The sequence below is a fragment of the Hetaerina americana genome, unplaced genomic scaffold (genome assembly GCF_022747635.1).
Source record: "Hetaerina americana unplaced genomic scaffold, ioHetAmer1.1.p SCAF_20, whole genome shotgun sequence".
NCBI lineage: Eukaryota > Metazoa > Arthropoda > Insecta > Odonata > Calopterygidae > Hetaerina > Hetaerina americana.
Window position 1 is genome coordinate 2,891,901 of NW_027286764.1, and position 27,307 is coordinate 2,919,207.

General features: G+C 37.1%; 1 protein-coding gene across 4 annotated transcripts in view; it reads right to left on the reverse strand.

Annotated features, from left to right (window-relative positions):
- LOC139688527 (uncharacterized) overlaps positions 1 to 27,307 on the reverse strand; it is a 39,465-nt gene that overhangs the window by 2,256 nt on the left and 9,902 nt on the right. For 2 of the 4 annotated variants that reach the window (XM_071586047.1, XM_071586046.1), the window contains exons 6-11: positions 19,185 to 19,295; positions 18,759 to 19,098; positions 13,759 to 13,791; positions 11,736 to 11,981; positions 7,780 to 7,898; positions 5,538 to 5,755 (exon numbers count right to left, since the gene is read on the reverse strand). In XM_071586047.1, coding sequence (XP_071442148.1) covers positions 5,538 to 5,755; positions 7,780 to 7,898; positions 11,736 to 11,981; positions 13,759 to 13,791; positions 18,759 to 19,098; positions 19,185 to 19,295 — 1,067 coding nt within the window. The remainder of the gene's footprint in view (positions 1 to 5,537; positions 5,756 to 7,779; positions 7,899 to 11,735; positions 11,982 to 13,758; positions 13,792 to 18,758; positions 19,099 to 19,184; positions 19,296 to 27,307) is intronic. The other 2 variants (XM_071586050.1, XM_071586048.1) reach the window with 1 other exon arrangement.

Here is a 27,307-nt window from a genome sequence, read left to right on the forward strand (position 1 = left end):
TGCTGGTACCAATTTAAATTTTTCATATGATATACCAATTTAAATAATACAGTGTAGGTAGTTAATGACTTCTTTGTTGCAGCATAGTAATACCATGTATTTCTTTGCCTTAAGAGAGAATATAGAATTCTCAGGGCTAATGAATGCAAGGGGACACAATAATTGGAAAATAAACTGATTCAAAAATGATTGAATTAAAGCAACAATTATTACTATCACCACCTTTTTATTTTTTAAATAAAAAACTTTTATGGAAACCCATATATTTAAAACTGGTATTTATAAAAATATATGTCAAAGTTTCAAAGAATTTAATTATCTTTACCGTTATTATTTTATTAAATTTTCAGTTGCAGGGGAGAGAGGAGCATGGATAATCTGCAGCACATTAATAATTTGAGTTTACCTCATTTATACTAAACTGAAAATGAAAATAAAAAAATAGGTCTATTTATTAATCCTCAAGTGTTCCTACAGTATAGACAAATCCTTGTATGGTCAATTGTAATTAGAATGATTTTTTTGAGCTACATTGTGTTCCACATTGTAATGTTTTGAGTATTATTATATTTCTTTTCCTTACTCTAATGACCATATTCTCTGTCATGAAATTGACCAACTGAATGATAAAGCCATCATTACTATTAACAAACGACAACATAGCTTCCAAATTACCATTTTTGTTCAATTTAAAAAGCCAGCTAGTATACCATATCATGTGACACAACAAATTGTGCTGGGCCTCACACGAGTGTTTCCAAGCACAGCAAATTGGTACTGCAGCGACTTCAGTGGGAAATGTCTACTTGCCGGGCTGAATTCATTTTAGAAGCTGGATTTAAATTAGCAGTGCATGCAATCAATGTATTCAAAATATAATTCAATGCATACATCAAGGATGGCCAGATTACACGTTGGAAGGTGCAGTGCTACTTGAGTCTCATCTAGATACGATTCCAATGATCTTAACAGGTGATTTTGATGATAAGTTTGTATGTAATGAGGGGATCATAATGGTGCAGTGGCTTGCTTCCCTCCCAGAGGACCCATGTTCCAATAATGACTATGGCAGACCTTTTTCTCAGTCATAATAATAATAATAACAACAATGCATTTATCTTTCAAGAGTTATGGTGCTTATTCACATGTAAACAAATAAAGGAAACTTCAGATATAAACTTCATAATTGTAAAAAAATTATATACACATGCATACATGTATATATATATATATATATATATATATATATATATATATATATATATATATATATATGCATACAAATATACTACTATATCCATATATCATTTGGTTTAGTCAGAATTGATGTGAAGTGACAACTCCAGAAATTTATTTACAGAATAGAACATAATATTTTTCAATTGGTTGAACAACTTTTTCTTGAAAATAGCTACTTTTTGTTTCATGTTTGATTACATGGGGAAGTCTACTGAACACTTAAGCCCATGAGCGGTATTGTGTCCTGACAAATGACTGATGCGGGTCATTTCAGGTCCTTGTATCTGGTATCCTTGTCCTGGTATCCTGATTCCTACTTTAGGGTGCTTCGTGGAGAGAACTTTCGAGGGAGCATGCCATCTGTCCAAAGGGATGTTGTAGACACCTTCGCACCTTTTGATAAGAATATGCAATTTTGCTGACACCGAGTTTTCCTCTCATCACCTCCCTTAATAACTACTACTATTAATTGTATTTTATGATTTCTTGAAAAGGAAATTTCAATTAAATAATGCAATAATAATACAAAAGTAACAATGAACAATGCAGGTTTTCTTATGATCTACTGGAAAAAGTCATGAATATTTGCTTCATATTTTAGTAACCACAAACATATAGTGCCATATTTAGAAAATAATAATACTATAGATGAAAATATTCACAGTAAAATAACATGGTTATATGTGACAATCAGCACATCTACATAAAATATGCCGAAGATAAAACTTAAAAATTAAAAAAAATTAATAATTCATAAAAATATTTTGTACCCAGATTTATTTATTATACACCCTAATATTTCTTTTCTTATGAATGATTAATATTTCAACTATAATCATATTTATATTAACTATTACAAACTGATGCCTAAACACAGGCTTTAATTAATCCTATATTTTTAGTATGCCAATTTATGCTAAATGCTATTAATTAGCTACAAATTCAATACTATGTAAATTATGCCAGAGTCAATGTCAAACAAGGAGGTAATCGCCAACAGATGCCTATTTTCAAGTGCTTCCAAATTCCTACCATTTGGACAGCCTAATAAAGAGAGAAAGGGAGAAATGCCAGCAATAGGGTATCCAGCTATAACGAATTTATTTTGAAAAATAAAAAACATCTACCCAATATAATTTTTTCAAGGAATTATGGAAAGGCCAATGCACTAAAGAAACAGCCCTACCATCGCACTGCTAATATATGTGTCATTTAGAACAGGTGTTTTTCCTGGTAAGCTCAAGAAAGCCAGAGTTATTCCACAGTTTAACGGTGGTGATAACTTAACATTAAGTAATTATAGGCCTATATCTATACTATGCCCTTTGTCAAAAATAACTGAGAAAGTTGCAAGACAAAAATCTTTTCAATAAATATGACATATTACAAATATCAGGATGGATTTACTGAACATCCTACCACATTTTGCTCTGCTTTTGCCACCATCATTAAACATCAAAATTCCCTTAATTTAGGGAAATTGACTTCAGGCTTATTCATTGATTTGACCAAGGCACTACAATACAGTAGATCATTTATAGCACTCATGTAAACTTTAAATGGCAGGAATCATGAGGTGCAGCTTTAAAATGGTCAGAAAGCCATTTATTTGGAAGAATGCATTGTGCATACTCTAACCATGTTAAAAATTGCTCACTCCCAACCTATATTGTGTAGGGTATCTCAGGGTTCAGAGTTAGGACACTTATTGTTCCTTATTTTTATCACTGATATTCATCATCTGCCATTTTTAGGAATAATGTCTCAGTTTGCTGATGATACAAACATTTTCCATCCGGCCCAACCGTAAGAGACTTGCATGCTATTATGCAACATGATCTGAACATCTTAGGTGACTGTTTTATTATTTAAAAATTAGCAATTGATATTTCTACAACCAATGACATACATTTTCACATACCAGCTTAAAACTTAGTATATTGACCCCTAATATTAACATTAATAATAATAATAATAATTAATAATAATTAAATATAATAATGAAAAATAATAATCCCTTGACAATTAGAGGGACTGCAATCAGTGCAGTTATTAAACTTTATTGAATACCTTGGCATTTATTTTCATTCAACATGAACCCAAGAAAACCCTTGCACACAACATTAAAAATAAAATTATGACTGCTATTGCATTGCTATATTGACTGTGGCATATTGGTCCAAGAAAGCCAAACCTTTTTATGTTTGTTATATTTTTCACTGTAAATTGGCGCCACTGCTGTATGTGAACAATGTTTTAAAATAAATAAATAAAATTAGCCAAAAGTATTCACTCTGCACTGATTGATAGCACCTACAACACATGATATACATTTGGAGAAGGTCCTTGAGCCTTCCGCTGGATAAAAAAATGTCTGCAGCTCATAGACTCCTGGTCTACGCAAACCAACCAGGCCCTTAATGATGAGTGCTTCATAGTCGAGGAGAATCAGCCGACTTGCAAATTTAGGGTTATTCCTCCAAAATGCACACTAACAAGTGAGCCAAACAATATTTATTTATACCACCATGTCAAATATTTATTTTGGCATCTATAGATACAGCGATATTTATTGTAAAGATACTGCAAAGCCACCTGTCTAATGGAGATTAAAATCCATTCCTTGATCCACAACCAGTTTCTTCATCGGTCTTGCAAAAATAAAAAAATTACATGGAATCAAAAAAATTTGCATCAATCAGCATCAAACCTGCAACCTTTACAACAGTAGCTATAAAAAATTACCACCCTTACTAGTCTTTGCTGGCATAATATGACTTACGATTGAGCTGCCCTCTTTGAATGCAATCATTTCCACAACTAATGGCCCTCAATGCCCAAAATCAAGTAGTTGGTGACACTCAGTATTCAATTACATGGTCAAGGAGTTAGGAGGGACATAACTACTAAATTTCAAGGGAATAAAGGACCGTGGATCCGGTCCTCCCTCGTAAATGCTTGAAATCAGATTCTAATTCCCTAAAGAATGACACAATTGTGGAAACTAAGCCTGGGTCAAGTCCCCAATGCAGTGTGAGAGCTCATTGAAGAATTCTTTGTTCTATTACTATGGATATTATCAAATTTCACAAAGTGCACCTGAGTGTCTCATACAACAAGAATAGCATTGTATAATTCTGAAAGGAAAGAGCATGACAACTGATCTGAGGCTTTTGGGAAGTGCGCCTGGAAATAACAGGAATGGAAATCATACACAGAAGCATTGAGCACATCCTCATGAGAAGAGAAAGGTGCAACGGAGGAATAAAAATGCAGGACAACAGATGAAGAAAATCCTGGGAGTTCTAAAGGCTGCGCAGAAGAGAAATATAAGACGTAACTAAGGAAGAGAGGGAGCAAAAGAATCGATGTTAAGTATGGCATGAAGGGCAGATGAAAACGTGACGAGGAAGTGATGGAAGGGAGAGCACATGAAAATGGAAGTAGCAATCAGTGCAAGGCATTTTTGGATTGGAGAGGTACAGTAAAAGGTCACAAGAATTAATAACAGCTTTCAGAGACCATATGAAACATACCTCTACCCACTAAAATAAAACAAATTAATGGAAAACTCCTACAGCCATACGATGTTAGCACATTCCGTCCCGCAAAGAAAACTTAATTTGCTGTGATGGTTTGTGGGAAAAGAAATTGCACAACATTGACCAGCCACAATCTTTCAACCAGAACACCCTTCTGTAGTAGTTTGTGGGAATGTTACTTCCTCGCCAGTGACCAACTACAGACACAAACACTTAATCCAAATAGGATCCTTCACGGGGTTAAAGGGACTCTGAGATAAAACATTGGTTTATGAACAATGCACACTATCAATGACTGTTTACGGGAATAAATCACCGTGGACAACCACAGAGCACAGGAAAACACTAACTCACACACTCAAAAAGGGCCTCACCACAGAGAGAATAGAACTTAAATTGAGCGAAGTCAAGAGATGACAAAAAACAGAAAAAGATGAGGATGTGTATCAGATATGCATATTTTGGCCACAAAAGGGCCCTCCTCAGCGAACAAATTGACACTTGCAACAGACGGTTTTAAGTCACGAGTAAGGAGTTTCGCTTAAAGTTGTTATTTTATGAGGCTGTAGAACTCAAGTGTCCTAGTTTCCAGTAAATTATCTTTAAATATCAAACATCATTGCTATGGTTTGGTATTCACAAGTTATACACAGATATTGGCACAAATGACCCAAGGAAGTTATTTGCCTTGCCCCAATGATTTTCCTGGCCAGTGATTAGGTCTTTGGTGAGAGTGTTGGTGGATGAGACACTCACCTGTTGGTGGGTGCCGGGATGCGGGACTGGAAGCGGGACTGGGGCCTGGGGATGCCACTCTGGGGCCTAGCCACACCCTTGCTGGGTCCGGAGCGAGTGGCTGGACCAACCGGATCAGCCTGAGCTCTCACAGGTGGCGGCCCAACACCAGGAGGTAATTTACAAACCCCTGAACTGGCATTCGGCACCACTGGTACACCATCAGGAACTGTTGTTGCCTTTAACACGTGACACTTGGCCTAAGTAGGCATCATACAGAAACACCTTTTGTGGCAATCATAATTTCCACACTAAGTAATCCACGGCACTTGACCGTCAGGCATGACTACGTGAAGCAGATGAAAACATCCGACTAATATGTGAAAAACATGAACAAACAAAACATTTCCATATTACAACCATTACACCAAAAGGCATCCATAGGAATTCTCAAGTGGAATGCATTCGACAATTTCATTGGTTTATAATGCCAAAGGGAGGTGGAGAGGGAGGAGGCGGGATGAAAACTCCTGTTATGAGACCAGTGATAGAAGACGAGAATAATGAAGCAATACATATTTGTACATACACACAACTAAATAGGGATATGCCAAATGACGGTGATGGTGGAATAGGCCAACAAGCCACGGCTTTCTGGCATGCACGTGCAATCGTCTATATTCCTATCACTGGTCCTGTTAAGGGAGGTTTCATGTATCGGTAATTCTCTTCTTGTGGAGCATGTCCCTCAGAGGAGCTCATACACTTTAAGGCTATGATTGTTAAAAGTATTTTTTGGACATAAAAATAACAAAAAGTTCCCTCTTGTTTATAATAAATGACTAGTTTTTAAATTATTTGCCTTTGATGAGAGATGGGAAAACATGCTAAAGACAATTTATTTGTTAGATAGTTTCAATTCCATCCATGGTTACAGGTAATAATACTATCAGTTAAATGCAAGAATTTACTTGATTATGACTTCATTACAGTCACGTTGCTTCTTCAGTGCCATCTATTGACGACTCATCTCGTAAATGGCATCCCTTTTCCCGATACATTGGCGTAAAAAACCCTTTATGGCAAAAGGAGATTTTTTTAATACAGTCAATATAAAAAGGCCATAAGAAGTTCAATATCAGCTTTCAAGTAACCATCTGCCTCAAATTTTTTACCTCACCTTCACAAATGCACATAATTAAATAATTACAATAAAATGATCCACATTGTAAAACCATTGGAAATTTTCCCATTATTTCACTCTCGCCACAACTAAGAGACTTAAAATTGACATGGACTAGGTTTTCTTTAAATTACCAATTATATTCATAACCCAGTATTATTAAACTCAAAATTTGAACAATTTCATATTTTGTAAACATATTACACAAATTTATTAGGTCAAATGCACCGCAATTCTAAGCTTACCATTGCAATTCATGTTCCTGAATGTCTTTGACTGTTTCATTAAAATTTTAACATTCACCAGTTCTAAAAGCCACTAACCCTTGACTGCTGTATCAACTGTTTCAATGAAAATATTTGTGGAACCTAATAAGGAAGTTTTACCGGGAAAAACTCATTTTCAGCAATGAATCTTTGGAAGAAGAAAACCCTTCGCCCTTACACTTTAGAGGGACAAAAATAGGTTTGGTGGGCCAATTAAAGTACCAGGGTGTCACACCCTCTGGGGATCATGGGAAGGGGAGGCGTATTTGGGGCAGCATTGAGGAAAGTAGGGTCCTTAAAAAAAATATGGGGGGATGTCTGAATGGTCAAGTTAAGGATGGGAGTTATCTTGTAATGGTTAAACCTCAGCTGGGATGCCTACCGAGTGCATGGGAGGACAACTCTGGAATTAAACAAGAGAAATAGAAAAGCTACTTATTTTGAGAAGATCTATTATGAATGAACACAAAGCAGCTTCATTACAGAGATTGGCGAGACCAGAGTTAAAGGAAACGGAGCACTGAAACTATTAATACAAGGAATCATATTTCTGTAGGGCATTTCAAGACCACCGCAACAGTAAAAAACATAACAAAGGAAAACTCTTCCTAAATGTCATTACTTACCATTTACTCTGATAGATGGTGATCTACCAAACCCTGCCACAAGCCCTTGTGGCAGCTCGCATGGTAAAATGTAAATGTAATTCTACAGTTCTACACATTAGATCTCATTTTTATCTTATCAAAGCTTGGTTTTCTACACACTGAGAACACAAATTAAATGAACAGGCGATGATAGTCCAGATTCTAACCTCTTTTGGGTGGGCAGATGTAGATTCTTCCTCATGGTTGTCATGGATATTATCTCCTGACTGCGTTCTGGGATTTGACTTCAAAGGGTGCCCTTGGTTATCCCTGTCTTGTAATCCATCTGCAATATTAAATGTAGCACAGAAAATTTTATTTTACTTTAAAACTACCAACAATTTCAATTTCTTTCAATGATTGAGGTAATTTATCATACAATGTCATGCCCATTTCCTAGGGTCCACCTTTTAAAGCTTTGGTTCTTACCCTTTTGTAATGCACATACTACCTTGATCAAAAAGTTCCCGGAATAACCACCGTGTGGCGCTCCCATCGTTCCGATTTGAGTTCTGTTTTTTTTGTTAAATTGGTACATCTGTTGTTGATATTCCCTTTAAATCTTAGTGTCATAACTTGACATTTGCAAAAGTTACGTAGCCAAGAGTACATCTATCTCTGTGTGTGTTGGCGATTTTTTACAATTGCAGAAATGGATTTAAATTTGCAACAACGAACTTGTATTAAATTTTGCGTAAAAAACGGATTTAGTGGCGCACGGACGTTGGAAATGTTGGAAAAGTGTTTCGGCAACGATTCTCTAAAAAAAACGGTCGTTTACCAGTGGCACGAGCGGTTCAGAAGTGGTCGTGAGTCAATCGAAGATGATGAACGCAGTGGCAGACCATCGACATCGAAAGTCGGTGAAAAAATTGTTAAAGTAAAAGAAATGTTGGTCAATAACCGCAAATTAACCATCAGAGAAATAGCGGAGGACTTGAACATTGCCTATGGATCCGCCCAAGACATTGTGGTTAATGATTTGGGTTTCCGTCGTGTAGCAGCAAAGTTGGTTCCAAAAGACCTCAATTTCATGCAAAAAAGAGACCGTGTTGACGTCGCAAAAGACATGATTTGCGAGGCTGAATCCGATCCCACATTCATCAAAAGGATCATTACTGGAGACGAGACGTGGGTTTATGAGTACGACACGCAATCCAGACATCAGGCAAGTGAATGGCGTTCACCAAATGAGCCGAGACCAAAAAAACCACGTCGTTTTCAGTCAAAAAAGAAGGCAATGCTGACGGTTTTCATGGATTACAACGGTGTAGTTCATCATGAATTTTTGCCAGAAGGCCAGACAGTAAACAAAGAGTATTATTTGGGCGTTATGAGACATTTGCGTGCAGCAATTCGCCGAAAGAGACCAGAAATGTGGGCAGAAAACTCGTGGATTTTGCACCATGATAACGCACCGTCGCACAGTGCTATCATTATTCGTAATTTTTTGACGAAAAATGCAACAAATACCATCCAACAGCCACCGAATTCACCTGATCTGGCTCCCTGTGACTTCTTTCTGTTCAATCGAGTTAAAAAACCATTACGGGGAACGCGTTTTAGCAGCCGAGAGGAAGTAATGGAAAAATCGCAGGAAGCACTGATGGACATACCGAAAACCAACCGTAACTTTTGCAAATGTCAAGTTATGACACTAAGATTTAAAGGGAATATCAACAACAGATGTACCAATTTAACAAAAAAAACAGAACTCAAATCGGAACGATGGGAGCGCCACACGGTGGTTATTCCGGGAACTTTTTGATCAAGGTAGTATGTCATTAGTACCTCTTGTGTCATAAACACACAAGTTGCTGTTTAGCATGAAGCAGTTCATATTTCATTTGACATTAATAGTTTAACATAGTATGTAGACGCATGGTAGAGGAAGTAATTCCAGGTCCTTGAAAATTGGCAGGGATGGGGAATCATATGGTTTCCCAGAGACATTCCTCACTGCCCTTTTTGGCAAATTAAACACATTCTCTGATAAGTCAAAATGGCCTCGGAAGGGAATCTATAGGTAATGTGAATAGAATTCACCATAAAAATTTCTAATAACAAAGTTTTAGTGGTTGTGTGTCGAATTTGGAGTAGAAAATAACATTTGGAGCTCAATTTATTAAAAAGAGATGCAATATGTTCTTCTGAAGAGATTTTTAAGCATAATTTGAAACCCAAGAATTTTATTGCAGAGACTTGCTCAATGGATTTACCATCTGCATTCACTTGTAAATTTTTATCAACCTTTTTTGCAAATAGCTTATCATTTTACTTTTTTTCTATATTGAGGTTAATGATAAAATCGCCATGCGATCTGATACCATTCTTGACTGCAGGACTAGGTTATTTGATGAATTTGAAGATATAAGGATGTTTGTATCATCTGCAAATAAAATCGGTTTCACTACAGGGATACAGGTCATAGGTAATGGCATATCATTGGCTAATCAGAAAAAGAACTGGTCCTGAGACAAATCGCTGAGGAATGCCTAGAAATGTACCACAAACATTAGAGGGCCATGTGAGATGTCATATTTGAAGAATTACTGAATTCATTGAATTGATTGGCAAAGAAATTATAGCTCCTTTTTTTTGGCTCTAATTATTTTGGGAAGGACAATATTCGTGGTTTTTCCCTCAGTATTTTTTTATTTCTTCCCACGCAGCTTTTGTTTTACTGCTAGCAGCAAGTATTTCACCGAATACGATGGTGGGAGCGATTCCACTTTGTGGAAGCGATTCATGCCAGGAAAGAAAATACTTAGTTCTTCCCCGGGCATTTTACTATGCACGACCTAGGTTTTAACTCACCATCAGGTGAAGTACAGAAGATACATCTCTTCATATACTAGACAGAATAGAGGAGGGGAGAGATGCTGGTAAGTGAGAGAAGGGGGAAGAGAGGTGGACGGGTGTGTGTATGGGGGGGGGGGGTGGGAAGAAGGGAATATGGTGGTTGGGACAATAACCACCAGAGTGACTTTGCTCCAGAGAGTTTACATTTGGAGATGAAGGGTTTAAGATTAGATGCCTTGAAACAATTAGGAATTTTCAAGAACACTCATTGTAAGGGTATATTCCTCCCACTCCCCCTCCTAGACCTCCCTCTGTACCTCAGTCCCTCTCCCCACCCTGATGCCATGCCCGGCCCTCCTTCCCCACACCCACCCCAGCCCTCGGAACCACAAAGACCGGCCACCCACTAAGGCAGCAAGGATCACAGGAAGTATGAGTGGAAACAGTGTTTCTCTTTCACTAAATAACAGGACTTCGTATTTTTTCGGTGCATGGGTTACGTCATCAGTTATCCTCTATCGCCTATACGTCCGGACCAGTGGTGCAAGAATTCAATGCCATGAATTGCCACAATGTAGAGCCTGAAACCATCATATGAGTTGCTTTCCTTTCTCCCACCCATCCCAAGTACCACCACATTGGCTCTTTCACCTAACCAATCAGCTTCCACCTCCCGCCGATCAAAACTTCCCCAACCCCCCCCCCCCTCCTCCTTCCTCTCATCAATAAGAGTATATATTTGCCAATGTGCTTGTTATTTTCACCTGAAGATGATGCAGTCCTGAAACCAGAGTCATCTGTAGTATAGTGGAAATCACAATTGTTAACTGTCATCTCTCTCCTAATCGAATTAAGTTGAAAAAGAGTATTTGTGGCATTAGATTTGGCAGAAACTGCAATCATGCTGTCGTGCCAAAATCAAAGGCTACTGAGCATGCTCAATTGTGCTCATTAAGAATGGGTCAAATTCAAAATTTGATTGAATACACTTGCCTTTCCAATTCCAAAGATATTCCATGCATGATCTACAATACCTATTGAGGTCTAGGGCTGAGATTTGTAATTTGTTCAATATATTTGGAATGGAATGCCTCATGTCACGTCTTCCATATTTTCAGCACTATGAGATATTAGCAATAATAATAATAACATTTAACAGTCTCGGAGCAAGTCCTCTTCATATGCATATGACAAGTCACTCATATGGGAGTGTTCACATGACACATGCCATCAAAAATACAAGAAATACACAAAATATAAAAACATTGAGGACCATCATTCCTGAGAACACATTGAAAAAATAAATACCCAAATCCCTTACTTTGTACCGGAATTTGATGCAAGGCTTGCATTGAGGCATGTGGGCTGGTCATGGGACTTGAATGAAGTGAGTCGCCACCAGTCAGCGACGAGGCCCTCGAGCAGCATGCATTTGCCCCCCGGCCACCATCCGTCAGGGAGCCAATCGGTGAGGACCTATCCGAGTGGTAGCCATGGTTGTCATCACTCCCGCTGCCCTGGAGGATGGGCGAGGGCATGTCGTCACCAGTGATCTCCATTATGCTCTCTGCAATGAGTTCGGAGAGGAAAACATTAAATAATGCCAAGTACTTTTCAGTTTCCAGATTTGTTAGAATTCTATGATTAATGACATATCCTGGCCCAGCAAAGCAACTTAGGAGTGTGAAGTGTAAGTTGTAAGACCGTCTCCTCGTGGGCACAGGTGGTACCAAAAAAGTTCATTCCAGTCGCATGAATTCCTCTTTGAAATTTACCCTCTCCCATCATCAGTGGTGGGCATTGGGCTGCAGGTGATCTATGATTACCCACCTCCTGAACCAAAGGGGTAACTTGGATGAGACTTCCACAAGACACCAAATTTCACAGTAAGAGGAAAACCACAGAAAGAAGCATCAGAAACACTTCCAAGAATGGAGGTTTGCAGGTCACTGTGACGCTAGCTGTAACTCCAAATTACCACCACATGATCTTATAAATACAAAACAGTGGAAATACCACAGAATGAAATAAATGCTAACGTCAAATTCAAAAATGGAAGCCAGATGCATTAATTATGCATTGGCAAAGTATTGCACAAAAGTAGATGATCTGGTGCCATTTTAAGGCATAGAAGAATGCTTGTGTTAGATTGGTTCAAAGTCCACCTTATGCAGGAAGTTGAAAATGTTCCTCATGGCATGAATACTGGACTTTTAGTATGTGGTTGTACCAGAAAGTATGACATTGTAAATTGAACTGCTGGATTTTTCAATGATGCGGCTAGGTAAATTAAGTCATTATATTCGGAGAGGCTCACACATCAGCTCCAATGGAAAAAAATAACAATCCCACTTCTCCACGAGGTGTGAGACTGACTGATCTAGCATGGAAATCTAATCGGTCCACATCAGCGATTTGCACTATGCTCAAGAACAAGGACAAGATTAAGGAGACAGATGCCTCAAAGGAAACAGCCAGAACATCAATGCAAGGTTATGTATTCTAAACAATGTAGACAGATAGTCTAACACATGGATAAACAAAAAGCAATTGCAATGCAACACTACTAATGAGACTATCATTTGTAAGAAGGCGAAAGTTATTTTTGCTGACTCTGTTAAGAAGACACCAGGATGATCAATACCCAGAGGAGAAGTATTTGAGGGAAGCAATGTATCATTTGAGAAGTTTAAGAAGAGAAGAACCGGCACCCACACAGCATTGTGAGGCATGGTGAAGCAGCAGAAAACTTCTCACGCAACTTCAAGAAGCTTGTGGATTCTGAGGGTTGCCTGCCGCAACCAGTTTTTAATTGAAACAAAAAGGGTTTCTTCTGGCAAAAGATGCCAAAGAAAACCTATAATATAGCTCAGGAGAGTTCATTGATTCGTAACAAGCCAATGGAAGACCATCTCACGCTGCTTTTTCGCACCAATGTTAGCACCGATTTGGAAATTAAACCCCAGCTTTCTCATCATTAAGAAATTCCACCAGCCTTCAATAAAGTATGAAGTCCAAAAGAGCAGGCTCAATGAATTTGCTTTCTGAAAATCGAATATGCATTCAAGCTAAGTGCATTCTGCGATAGAAGAAAAGATGAAGATGATTCATAATCAAAAACAATGTACATTTAATTATCTTTGAATAAATCTTACACAAAATTTTTTTTTTCACCATGAAATGCATTATCATATTTTGCATTAATTTATACAGAAAACATTGTTACACTTAATGAGACTTTCGCATTAAAAGACTAAGATATTGAAATGAATTATTTTCGTTAAATGATGTTCCACATTATTAAAATTTTTTCATAACTAATTTAAGCCAAATAATTTACTTACTCTTTCGTCGAACCGGAGTTGACTGTTTCAAACCTAAAAAGTAAAAGCCTGCATGAGTCTAAGAATATAATGTCATTATTAGAACTAAACTATAGCACAGCACATAATGCAAACGTTCTTTAATTCATGGTATGAAAGCACCATCTTCACTATACTAAATCGGGTGAAAAATAATGTACACTATGAATCCACCCATTTATTTCAGCAAATTAGAAATAAATATTTGAATAAAGCACTGAATCTCAATATAACAAGAGCTCCTTAAAAAATTACCCACTTCTCGAGTTTTTGTTGTAACAATAGAGTTTTTCTTATCAATTATTACCTACTTCCCAAGACTTTCAGCACACTAGAACAATCATTGTGGGTACTTTTCATCATATAAATAAGAATATCAATCAGGAATGAATTCAAATGATTTATTTCACCATTATCTTTCCCTCAGCCCATGTGATCCCATGTCCTCCTGCTCCCTACCCATCACTATCCCATCAAAACAAGCTCTCTTTGATACAGTTAGCTATCTTATGAATGAAATAAACTTAAAAAACAAAGTAATGGGAATCTAATTTGATTTAAGCAAAGCTTTTGATACTAAATACGAAATACTAAAAACCACCTGTAAGGTGCTTGGCATAAGATGAGCAGGTCTGAGTTGGCTGAAGACATTTTTATCTCACTGACAACAAAAGGTTGTCTTCTACGAAGATGGAAATATTTTTCTCTGATCTCGACTCCAGGTGACCAAAGGAGTACCTCAGGGGTCTGCGCTAGGCCCAATACTTTTTTAAATATTAATGATCCATCTATAAGTGTAATGATTGATCGCAATAAATGTGCCACGTATGCTAATGATTTGGGCAACAATTTTGACTTTCAAAGTAAGATGTGTGATATCAGGATGATTAAAATTTTTTAGAGTTACACGTCGCCCACCATCTTAAGTGCAATGAACATATCTCCTAGGTATGTAAGAAAATAAATTCAGTTTACTACCAGATTTCAGTTTTAAAACACACTCTTAAGTTAATATATCCTCAACATGTCATATTATGGCCCCAGTAGCTTGTAATTGGGGGAATATCGCCTTAATTAAATTAAATATTTTTAATTCAGAAAAAATAGTAAGATTCATTTGCAATCAACCTAATCGTGCACATTGCCAACCTCTTCTTAGATATCTGGGAATATTAACTGTGCCTTCTGTACAAATCTATCATCAGAGACTTATGCTAAGGAAAACAAGAGTGAATTCACAATGAATAATAGTTATCACTGTCATAATGACAAAAGATGTAAAGGTAAACATGTGAAATCATCGAGCCTGTCAAAAGTAGCTAAAGAGCCAACATCAATGTACTTAACTAAATTGCTTCACAATTTGCCAAATTACTTAAAAGATGAAACAACAATTTCACTAGTTAAGATGAATCTATATGAATATCTGGTCGATGAGTGCATTAGAGTAGAAATGAATATTTATGTAAAACTTAATTGTACATGTCTTTCCTGTCATTACTATATTTTGTATTTCTAAATAGGAACGATGTAATCTCTACCCCACTGACGTGTCCTATGCACCTGTCATGTATCTCAATACTTTACTCTGTGTCTACTAGACAAAATAAATATATTACATTATTCTTTCTCGATAAACCTGATCCCTTCCCACATCCCCTCCCCCATTTACACCAAATGCACACCCATTCAAACACCCGTGGGGGAAGTACCATTGTCACCACAAGAGTCCCATGTCCTAAATCTGTCCTTGCCCTCAAATCATGAAAATAGTCCTGTATCTCTTTTCTAAGCAAAGGTCTAACTATTTCCCCTCCCGCCCCAACTATCAATCATTTTAATTTAATTGCTGGCATGATCTAATTCTGCCATAATCTCAGTTGATTCCTTGGCTAAAAATTAACAACAATTAGCTAAGTTTTGATGACCACATTAATTTGATCAATAATTTACAATGTTCATCTTCCACAGCGGGGGATCGAGATGGTGCGGGGGCTAACGTACTGCCTTCCCACCCCGAGGGCCGGCGGTGTTGAATATTTTTCAGAGGTATCTCGATCCCTACTTGAGGTGCTTTGTGGAGGGCACTTTGAGTGAGTACGCCGTCCGTCGGATGGGATGTTAAACTACGGACCCCTTGGCGCCTTTCATAAAGAGTAGGCTAATGCCGACTCCGGGTTTCTCTCCACCCTTCATCCTTTCCTGTCCATCCCCTATGGCGCAAAAGACCTCAGCTGTCGGTCACCTCCCCTCAAAACTAGTACTACTACTCATCTTCCACAACATTACACTTGAATTGACATTCTTGCAGTGTTTTCTTCAATTGCCACACAGTTTTGATTCCATTTTTGCCAAACCATTTTACGACCAGAAGAACTCAAAATAAATAGATAGGTATGTGCTTCAGAGGTGACCGAAGGATATGCAAAGAACTGGCCATCCATTGTGAATAAATGTGTGGCTACTACACAAGGCCAGGCATTTTGCTGAATAAGGGCATTTTTGCTTCATACAGCACTTGCAAATCATTATTTTAGTACTCCTGAAAAAATGGTCAATTGTATAAATATGATGTTCAACCATGCTCTGAGAAACATGCAATCAGAACATATTTTTTGGCACAGTACTTAAGTAATTGTGACCCCATAAGAAACCACCAGTGCCACATGGCAGGACTGGAACCAGGATTGTGGGAGGGGGGGGGCCTCCCACAATCCTGGGGGGTGTCCAGATTAATGGGATTCAGTACAATGCAACAATTTCAGAGTGTAAAAATCATTTCCCTTGACCTGGATCATCGGAGCATAAGAGGATACCTAGATATCTTAACAGGCTAAAGCACTCGGTTGGGCATTGAGGGATTCGGATTCTTATCCTGGTCGAGACGAATGATTTTTACACTCTGGAATTGCTGCATTGTAATGCTCATTTAGAGGATGACTCCGTTTAAAGTTACTGCCACCACATCTCCAACAGTTTCTTGGTATTTGCCAAGGGGGATCCAGATTACTGAGGGTTTACTGAAGTTGGTTAATCTGGAAAATCATTAAGCATGGTAATTATGGCGGGAAAGTTATGTATCATGGCACTATGTTGGAAAGTGGAATATATTTTTGAATACCAAATAAAGGCCATTGTTTTAACAGTGACCTTTATATTGGGGTTTGATTGTTTCTCAATTTTTTTAATGATTCTCATCATGTAAACTGATCTGGCTCGATATGACAGCAAATTATTTCTGGTAAAGTAAAAAGGCAAATCAGTTTCAAATTGTCATCTGGTTCTTGTTGCTCTATAATTTCTCTTTCATGAAGCAGCGGGTTCCCACGAGGAAAAGACCTCACAATTGAAAACTTCAATGGGGTTACCTCATTCACAAAGTGGTAGGGGTTGCCATTTAGCATGCACTGTTTAGTGGTTGCTTTTTGCACAATTCCACACTTAGGGATCTACAATATTCATAGTATTGAAATGACTAGTTATTAACCCATTGAAATTATTGCAGCAACATAATTTCCATACCATGGACCCACTTTCTAAAATAAATAAGAGTCAGACCATTTACCTACTACGTATGTATTGAAGAAAGTTCATATTTGTGGGAAAAATTAAATAGGAGCAATTTTGCAACTGCTCTGAGGAAATTTACTGCCAGAAAGCATTTAGGCATTCAGTTGAGCTGAATTAATCGGTATTAAAACATTATTTAAAAGATGTGATGTTGAGTAAACACTCAAAATAAATATGCATGATTAGGAGATCAATTCTACGGATTATTATGCCAATGCTTTCTGATACAGGAGAGGAGAGCGGCAACAAATAATCATTTCAATATGAGGTTGTCATATCTGAATGGTCTGACTGAGGTTAACTTTGACCATGATTTCAGGGTAAGGATTCCTCCAAAGACCTGGTGTTGAACTTTTGAATAAAAGAGAGTCAATAGATATTTTCTTACCATGTTGAAAATGATAATTGTGAACCCATAGCCACACAAATATCTTTATGCAAAACATCAGGTAGAGGAAAGGGCAAGCAGCTATGGATAAAAAGAAGAAGTCAGGAGAAAGATATGGCGGAAACAGACAGGGAGATGATAAGATTCATTTTTGGCACTCTCCTTCAACAGAGAACTATTCAAAAACACAAAGCAGCAAATTAATTTTTCACACATCAGTTAGCTGGTCACTCTAATTTTTTAGGAAATACTAATAATGGCATTTGGTAAAACAAATGTAAATTATATTTCTGAAGATTAGTTTTCAGAGGATGGAAGTCTTCCATAGTGGACGGGTTATCTGGGATGGGAGGTAAACATTACAAAGAAAGCCATGGTATGCAGTATACCTGGCTGTGGACACTTTAAATTATTAATGAGCAATGCCTTTGGCCAGAGGAGGTGAATACCTACAGTTAGTTGCTTGCCTCCGTCATATTCTAGCACACATTCGACCTTTATCTTCATTGATGATTTTTTAAACAATAGATTTTTCAATTTACATTTTTGCTAAAAAATTAAAGTTATGTTTGAACATTGCACACATTTTTCTTTCTTCTAATTTTATTTATTTATTTTGCATTAGTCCGAAAACAGCAACTCGGCCTTTGAACAATGAAATAGCAATTTGACAATTGCACAGACCCAAGCCCTAGGTGGTGGAAAAACTACCTAGGTGGGAATCGAACCCGTGACCTCTTGGTTGGCAAGCTAGGACATTACCCCATCATCACCAGGGCCAGCAAATCATACAATTGAACTGGGAAACATGAGCTCCACTTGCAAAGGCCCCAATGCTCCTCTGGCTCCACAATGACAACTAAAAGATGGTGATATTTAGCGAGTGCTGCAAAATTGTCCCCACAATCTAAGAAAAACCTTTTTTTCCTCGGAACTTCCTCCAAATTGCACATGTATTGTTATTAATTATAATAGATAGGACTAAGAACTTTGGCTATGAAAGACGAAACAAAGGGCAACTCACTCTCCTCCTGCAACCTGGCAATTTGCTGCACATCGTCCGCATTCATTGGTCGGCTAGACGAAGAGAGGCTGCCATCTGAAGTGGTGCTCAGGCAGTCCTCCTCAGAGTGTGGACTGTTCCCCTTGGCCAAGGTGAACGTGCAGTCCAAGATGGATGTGCTCCCTGTCTCCCTCTTCCCTCGAATCAACAGTTGCGGAGAACTATTGACAACCTGAAAGGTCTGATCCAAAGCAGGGCAACTACCTTTGACTCCAGCTGACCCCAGACTTCTCCTGGGCAGTGAAGATTCCCTCATACCGAGCACCCTTCTTGCAGACAGGACAATGTCTGGCTCATCATCCTGCAAAACAATGCAAACACCACCCATTCATCTGAATCGATTCCTCAGTTGCCATCAATGTGGGAAGTGAATTAGAGCTCATCTACCTTCTTCGACTCCTGATGAAAGTTTCTGGAGTTATTACTCATCATTACAAGATCTTTTGGGATTTCACAATACTGCTCTTTCTTCCTTTTTGCAATGCTTCTCCAAATCTTCTGTTGGCACAAATCCAGAGGTGGTTGCAATTCAAAATAGACCCAATAAAATTATTACAGGCAGAGATGATGACTTCAGACCTCCATGAACCCAGAAACAAAGCTTGAATTCATGGAGGGGTAAAACATTGATACTTTCCCAATAGATTTACTTTTATTCATTACCTTGGTTTATCTGACTCAGGACACAGAATCAATTTTGCTTGAAGCAAATTAAAATGAGGGAGGCTAACTTTACAATTAATCCAATAACTCCTATTTAAAAACATAAATATCTCCTTTACCTTACCATACAGAATTTCAATCTCCCTTTAACACTAGTTCCCCTATTGTGCAAACAATAAAGTATCATCCACAGATATCGAATTTTAATGGTGCAAAAAGGTTCCAAATATGTACTTGAAATGCGAACAAAAACATTAAAATAAGGAAGCATCATCATGCCAAAATAAGCCAACATAAAGAGATGCAAAATTATAGCAAAAAGAATATTTAATCCCAAAAGATCATTTACCCAGCAACTTCCACATATTTCCTTCCAATTCTTGGGGCATGTCGATCCCATAAATCAAACACCAAAATAAGCAATTTTGACAACCAAAAAAAAGCCATGGTCATTATTGTGATGACAAAAATAAACCACTCATTAGTAATGAAGGAACTCGGTAAATGTGGAAGACATTGAAATCGAATTCAACACTGAGACAGGAGGTATAAAAAATTACTCTTTTTTGGTGTATTTGCTAAAAAGTTCATTACATTTGAACATTCCAGACCTTTGGTTCTTCTATTCTGAAATGTTTAAAAAATATGCATATATTTAATTCACCATTAGGTCATGAATTTCTCTTCTAATACTCCCTGTATTACCTCAATGGATCGATAATAATCGATGCCATGTTGCTAAGATTAACAACATAATTGGCATCACTTTCCACATATATGTTATTATCAGAGTCACTTCACAGTAATATTTGCAGGTTCAAATCCAGGTGATGCCTTTGCACAGCCCTAGTAATCCTAAGCTGTATGCAACTGTCAGTCAAGGTACTACCAGAACTTTCTGAAAGATCACAGGTACCACATAAATTGGACTGCTCCTCTGCAGGTGCAAATTTGAAACAACATAAGACCTTGGAACCACGTGAGCTTCTGAAGCCACAAACACTGCACACTTACAACTACATGCAACAAATACAAAATCTCACACAGCATACTAGGAAAGATTCTACCATTTTCAAATAGGTATACATCCGTTTTTTCTTGATGGGTGAAGTTGACTTCAAAGACAAACAAGGCAACACAGATCATTAGCCCTTAGAACTAATAAATAAAATATGGAAAAAGATTTGGAGACAGCTATACCATTTATGTGATACATGAGTTGTGGAGAACTGACAGAACTTCAGAAGAATGTGATCACCCCAATCCCAAAAAAGGCATAAAAATGCAAAAGCTCTCATGCATCAAAGATTTGGGCAATATAATGTACCAAAGAATGGGGGAGAAAACGTTATTTAAATAAGGAACAATTTGAACTTAGAATTAGTAGAGGAAGAAAGAGAGGCAATTCTGATCTCAGACTCATCATTAAGTAGAGAATATAAAAATAACAACCAATCTATAATGTATTTGTTGATCTGGACTATACTTGCGACATGGACAGGAATGTAACATTAAAGAAATTGGAACAACCTATTAAAAGGGATTAGCGATTCTCTACATGCTGAGGAGGTGGCAAGCAGATGTGATGAACTCAGCAAAGAGGCTAAAAGGAAGGCAGAAGTAATGCAGGGCTGCTCATTATCACACTTGACATTTAACGAGTAAATTGGGAAGAAAATTAATGGACTCCAAGAGATATCACACAAGCATAGAGAAAGGATACCTAGACTGTGATTTGCAGATAACACATGGCTATATTTGCAGAGAAGAAAGGAGACCTTGAAAGGACATCGGGCACTAATGAGAATGTGATGAAAGAGAAACAACTTCAGGATGAACATGATAAACTAAGATAACAGTTTTCTGCCAGAGTTGGGAAATGAACCCCAAATAAGTTTACCCAAAGATACTCCAGAAAAAGCAGAATAATTAAGAAATTTAGACAACAAGCTCACTAACAATGGAAGAAGCAACAAGGGATAGGGTATGCAGAATAGGAATGTGGAAGACACCTTCCCTTAGAGGATGCAAACAGTACTAGCGGACACAGAAAGAAGATATTCATTGAAATCTATATTGACAATACATTTCTATGGACTTGGAAGATCGGAGCAGCAGATAAAAAAAAAGATTGGAGGCAATGAGATATGGAGCGGGAGAAGAATGATGAAAATAAAATATTTTTTGGAGCAATAAATGAAACTTCAAGGAGAGGGGGAATGGGAGAAGCTTATCCCCTATAAGGAGGGATACTAACTGGACACTGGATCCTGAGGCAGGATGGCTTACTAAAAACCTTCAGACAAGGAAAGACAGAGGGGAGGAAGTGTAGAGAGGAAGGCCAGGATAAACTGCGAGACACAGGTAATGGAAAATGTCAGCGCAAGGAGATGAGAGAATAAAGAGATAGAATTTTGTGAGACTATGACTAACACATATACACACGCACAAAGAGCAAGCCTTCACTTAACTAACCAGTGGCACGGGCAAACAATTCCATGTGATACATTGGAGCCCCCAATTTTAAGAAGATCCCACTTAAATATGAATTAAACTTAATCATAATAAATAAAATATACATCCATTTATTTCTTAACATTAATGATGTGCTAAATAAGTTTGCTGAAAATAATGAACTTAATGAGGGCATAATTCAATGATCTCATTGAATTTATTTCAATTATTACGATAGCTCAACAATCAAATTTTTATTTTAATAAAGAAGAGCCTAACTTCAGGAAAATGTTGCCACTGTTTCTCGGTAGTTCTTAGTTGTATTAATGGAAAAATATGGTTTCCTCTGTTCTGCAGCATCCTTAAACTTCACCATCTGCCATTGAAATATATTCACGCGCACAATTAGAAGTTGTTCCTTAAGTATTTAAGAATGTTACAGCTGATATTCTGCAGTGTTGTAACATGACTTGATCAACAGTAATTGGATTCATTGATTTTAGCGCAGATTCTAGAGATGGGTGTTGTAAATGGATCCACTGACCACCCCTGATAAAGCATTTGTTTGCATTTTTCCTGATGTATCATTTCAATGGAAATGAATTATTATTTGGTATTTTCACTTAATGCTGGTTATTTAATGAAATCACTTTTACATCTTCCTAAGGGATTTAAATTTTAGTGAAGCTTCTATGGATGAATGCTGTTAACCAAGTTAATCAGATGACAACCAATTCATATTGTTGGGAACGCATTTGTTTTAATTTTTCCAGGTGTATCATTTCGGTAGAAACAAATGATTTTGAATGCCCATTTGTCACTGGTAATTACAAAATGCAATTTTCTTTTTTCCTTAGAAATTCTCAAAACATTGACATGGTATTTCATAATGAAAAAAATTATTATGGAAGCAATTTTTTGTCAAAGCCCAGACAAATTACGCATTTATTGCACTTTTTTAAGGTAAAGAGAGATCATTAATAACCTTTTTCAGAGTTCGAGGTTATTGTTTTTTCACACAATTACTAGCATTTAAAAAATCTTCTAGATCGCCGGATCATGGCAATGTTAAGACATCAATTTTTAAATATTCAACTGTTCCTCGCTCTTAATTTCATCGATAAAAGAAAATGAAGACTTTCTGAAATAGTATTTATCCCCATTGCATTTGAATCAAAATTATATCATTCACCAAAGTAGTAAAATTAAAATGTGTATTCTTAAATGTATTTCATCACCTTTGATTTGATTTCCATGATTTTATAGGAAAACATCTAAAATCTTAGGTACTACTTGTCAGAAATAAACATTTGATGGCTTGAGTCACGTGTACAGAGCAAAGAGATAGCATCTGCATGAGCTTCAAATACAAAATCATGCTTGCTTCAGCATTTTCTTGTTTCCAAAACAGTAATCATATTAACTCCATGAAGCTTGCCTTATTCAGCATTTTAACGATTACTTACTTCATTTTTAAGACTATTGAAGTAGTAAGGTTCAGTGTGCCAAGGTTAAATTAAATTGACCCATAGCCTTTTGTCTCAGAACTCCTTCTTGGAAATCATATTAATGATTTTGCCAGAAATAAGGAAGGCATGTTAAGTTGACATTAAACACATTAAGATACTACATGTAAGTCTATCCATATAGATTTCTATATTCAAGAGGAAGATTTTTCCAGCAGAAATTTTAAATAAGGCATCAACTTTTAAGAAATTTTTAAATATTTGCTAGAAATAAAAATTTTCAAAAACTGAAGACCTCTAAATATGAATTTTATACTAGATTGAACCACAGCAATGACAATTACAACTCCAACAAATTATGTGAAACCACAAAGCAAATGATTTCAAAATTATTTTAGAACTCCCAGGAATGAGTCCAAATAAGAATGGACAAAATTGAAGAGGCAATTTTTTCACTTTCCTAAACCGAATTTTGACCATACACCAAAGGAAACCAAAACAATTGATATCCTTAAGATATCATTGCAGTTTTTGGATGACTAACTAGCTTAAGTGTTGGTCATCTGCAAAACTGATTTTATGAATTCTTTCATACCTTCAGTTCTTCCCATGCCTCTTTAGTCATTTCCTCTAAATATAGGTTGAGCAGCAACGGTGATAATGGGCAACCCTGCCTTACACCTCTTCCTAACACTGCCCATCCGGACTCCCTGTTCCCCAACCGCACCTGAGCAGTCTGAGACATGTACAGGTTGCAGATTGACCTCCTGTCCCTCTAATTTATTGCTATTTTCTGCAATATACTCCTTAGTTTTGCCCAATTCACTTTATCACAGGCTTTTTGCAATCTACGAAACGGGTAAATACCTCCTGGTTGTATTCTATATTCCTCTCGATTAATAATCTCATTACTGCAATGGCATCACGCGTACCTCTCCCCTTCCTAAACCCAAACTGATCATCCCCTAAGTAATCATTTGCCTTGATCTCCATTCTTTCGCTGATGCTCCTGAGAACCACTTTAGCTGCGTGGGAAATCAAACATTGTTCTGTAGTCCTCACATGATGTAGCCTTTACCTTTTCTGGAATCGGAACTAACAGTAACCTGATAAAATCTTCCAGCCAAATATCTCCCTCATCAATGCTATCAATGAATTATGAAAGATCTTGCAACTTCGTGCCGTATCTGTTGAGAGAAATCCTCTCGGATCTTCCACTGTGTTATTGTCTCTATTGAAGAAGTCTTGTCTTCAGAAGCCCCGAGGACAATGACTGAGTAAGTTTCAGGAACCTCAGCAGCAGTGGAGAGACTAACCTGGCGGAAGACCTGAGAGGATTTCAACATCTATGAATTTGTCCATAAAAACTCCAATAATTTCCAAATTCATTGCATAGTACATATGCATGCTTGTGTGTTTACGTAAAGTTTTTAAATTCATTCAACAATCCTATTAAAATGTTTAAGGTAAAATTACTTTTAGCTTTTACCTCCAGTTTCCATGCATCATCAAATTGCAGAAAAATCAACAGCTAAGGTTACAGCACACAATATTGTCAGTCACATAATTCAGGCCAAATCTGATTCCTCCCCTTTTCGCATAAGGCAGACAGTAAATGTTTTAAGTTATTTACAAAACCTTATTGCAGTCATTGCACAAACTTATTGGATACATCGATTGAAAATAACAGCCCCACTAATTTGATCTTATATACCACACTTAAGTACAGTTAATGGTTTACCATGCGAATGTCTTCAGATGCTATCCACCAGTCACCCAAATCCAAGTACCACCGGAGAACACAGTAGCTTGGGAGAACAGGGTCCTCCAGCTTTACTGGTTTTTCAGTAGTCCCGCCCGCCAATCATAACGGCTGCGACATTCCCTCTAACAAGTCTAAACAATCAGGGTCACCAACCTCCTCTCTTCCCTAAGAGTCCTAGCAGATGGCTCCTCGCTACAACCTCATTTAATAAAATGTGGTTACTTGAGGGATATTACTGAGTCAATGTTTTCTCAATAATTTTCACAGCTAAGCTAGTAACTGACTCCTCTTAATATTTCCAATGGAAATTGAAATAATTTCAATAGTTTAAGAAGTGTACAACATCACCAACTCTGGTCCTTCAAGAACAGAGTAATGTTTTCGATGATTCCTCATAATACAAGCTATGATTATTAATTACCTTAGTAAATTACATGAGCACATGAGGAAAAATTTTTCAAATGGTTAAAATGTCACGGACTTGGTCCCAAGAAGGAAAGGAATGAGAGTAACAGGTCGGACGGGTTGGGAATCCCTCTAGAGGGCACAAACAGGGGCTTAAACACACATTGGATAATTAGACAATTAATAATCAGTGCTCGACTATATGTGAAACTTTCAATTATAATTATATAATTTAAAATTACCTCTTACTCAATGAAGAATCAACAATATACTCTATAGTGCCAGTTGAAAAGTTCTCAGAGCATTGGGAATAAAAAATGATTACCAAGCAAGAACCATGGATTCAAACATTTATCTTTTTAATGACAATAGTGGTTTATGTTGATTTTGATGAGAAATCACAAATGTCTGCTCATTTGCACAACAAATCAAGAAAAGATGATTCATTGAAGAGAAGATACAAACTAATTCAGCGGCAAATGAATAAAATAATTGCAACAGAAATAGAAACTTTTATTTCTCATGCAAGAAAGTGCAATAAAGAAAGTTTTACTTGAGAGCATTGATGAGTTGACCCCTGAGCAACTGGTTTCATTGAAGACTGCAGCAATTAGTCATTTTTTATCACAGAGGAAAAAGAAGAAGAATGCTCCTCAAAATGAAACAATAATAATGTCTAGCTACCAAAAAGGAAAAGAGATTGATTTTCACATTAAGCAAGAATCCCAGAGCCAACGTTTTACAGGACTTCTTTCAGGGGGCAACCTCAGAACTCCCAGCTACAGAGCACACGTGATACAAAAGAATCCATAAATTTAAAAAGCCAGTAACACTGAAGTGAAGAAGAGGTTAACATAAACAAAACCGACTGTGACAGCGCATTCACTTGACTGATGGAATAAGTTTGCATTTATTGTGCATTGGCAAAGTCTATTTGAACATTACACAAGCAATAAACACATACAAATGATGCCATTCATAATAAGTTGTATAACTGAACTTCAAGTTACCAAAGGCACCGGTGAAATTATGTCATTCAAGAGGTTGAACCTATAAATGCCATGTTAATACTTAATATCACTGCTTTAAAATACAAATTCAGTCATAAGGTCATTCAACTTAAAAAGCTAAATACTAATATAATAGAATGCCTATTTAGAAAATTTCATGCTTGATGGATACAAGCATTAAATTCTTAACCATTGTAAATCCTTAAACTTATCTCTCCCCCGTACACTACTCCCAATACAAAGGGGGAACATTTCACAGTACACGTCCTTAAGCATTATGTAATATGTGCTTAGAACTTCATACTACGGTGGAAATAGTGCCAGCTGCAGTGCAATAGTAATTACTTATAACCAGTACTGATATTACATATTAACACCACTTTCAATCACATGCATTCTTATATCATGCTAATTTATTAATTTTCATAATATGCTGGGGCCTAATTCATTACATGATTCACAGTTTCTTGCTGGCTTACAGTAAAGTCAGCATACAATTTTTATGGCATTTTGGAAATATAGCACGTACAAAATGCCAAGAAAGAGACCAAATAAATGTAAGAAGGAAATTAACCTATCTTCTATGACTCATGAACTTGGTAACACTCCTTCAATAATGAATCTTTGGCATTGGCCCAGTGTTTGTCACCAAAAGGTTGCCATAGAAGCCTTTTACACACTTATGAAATTGGGACACTTCTTGGAAAATCTTTCACTGCAGGTGAAGGATAAATACGGTTTAACAAT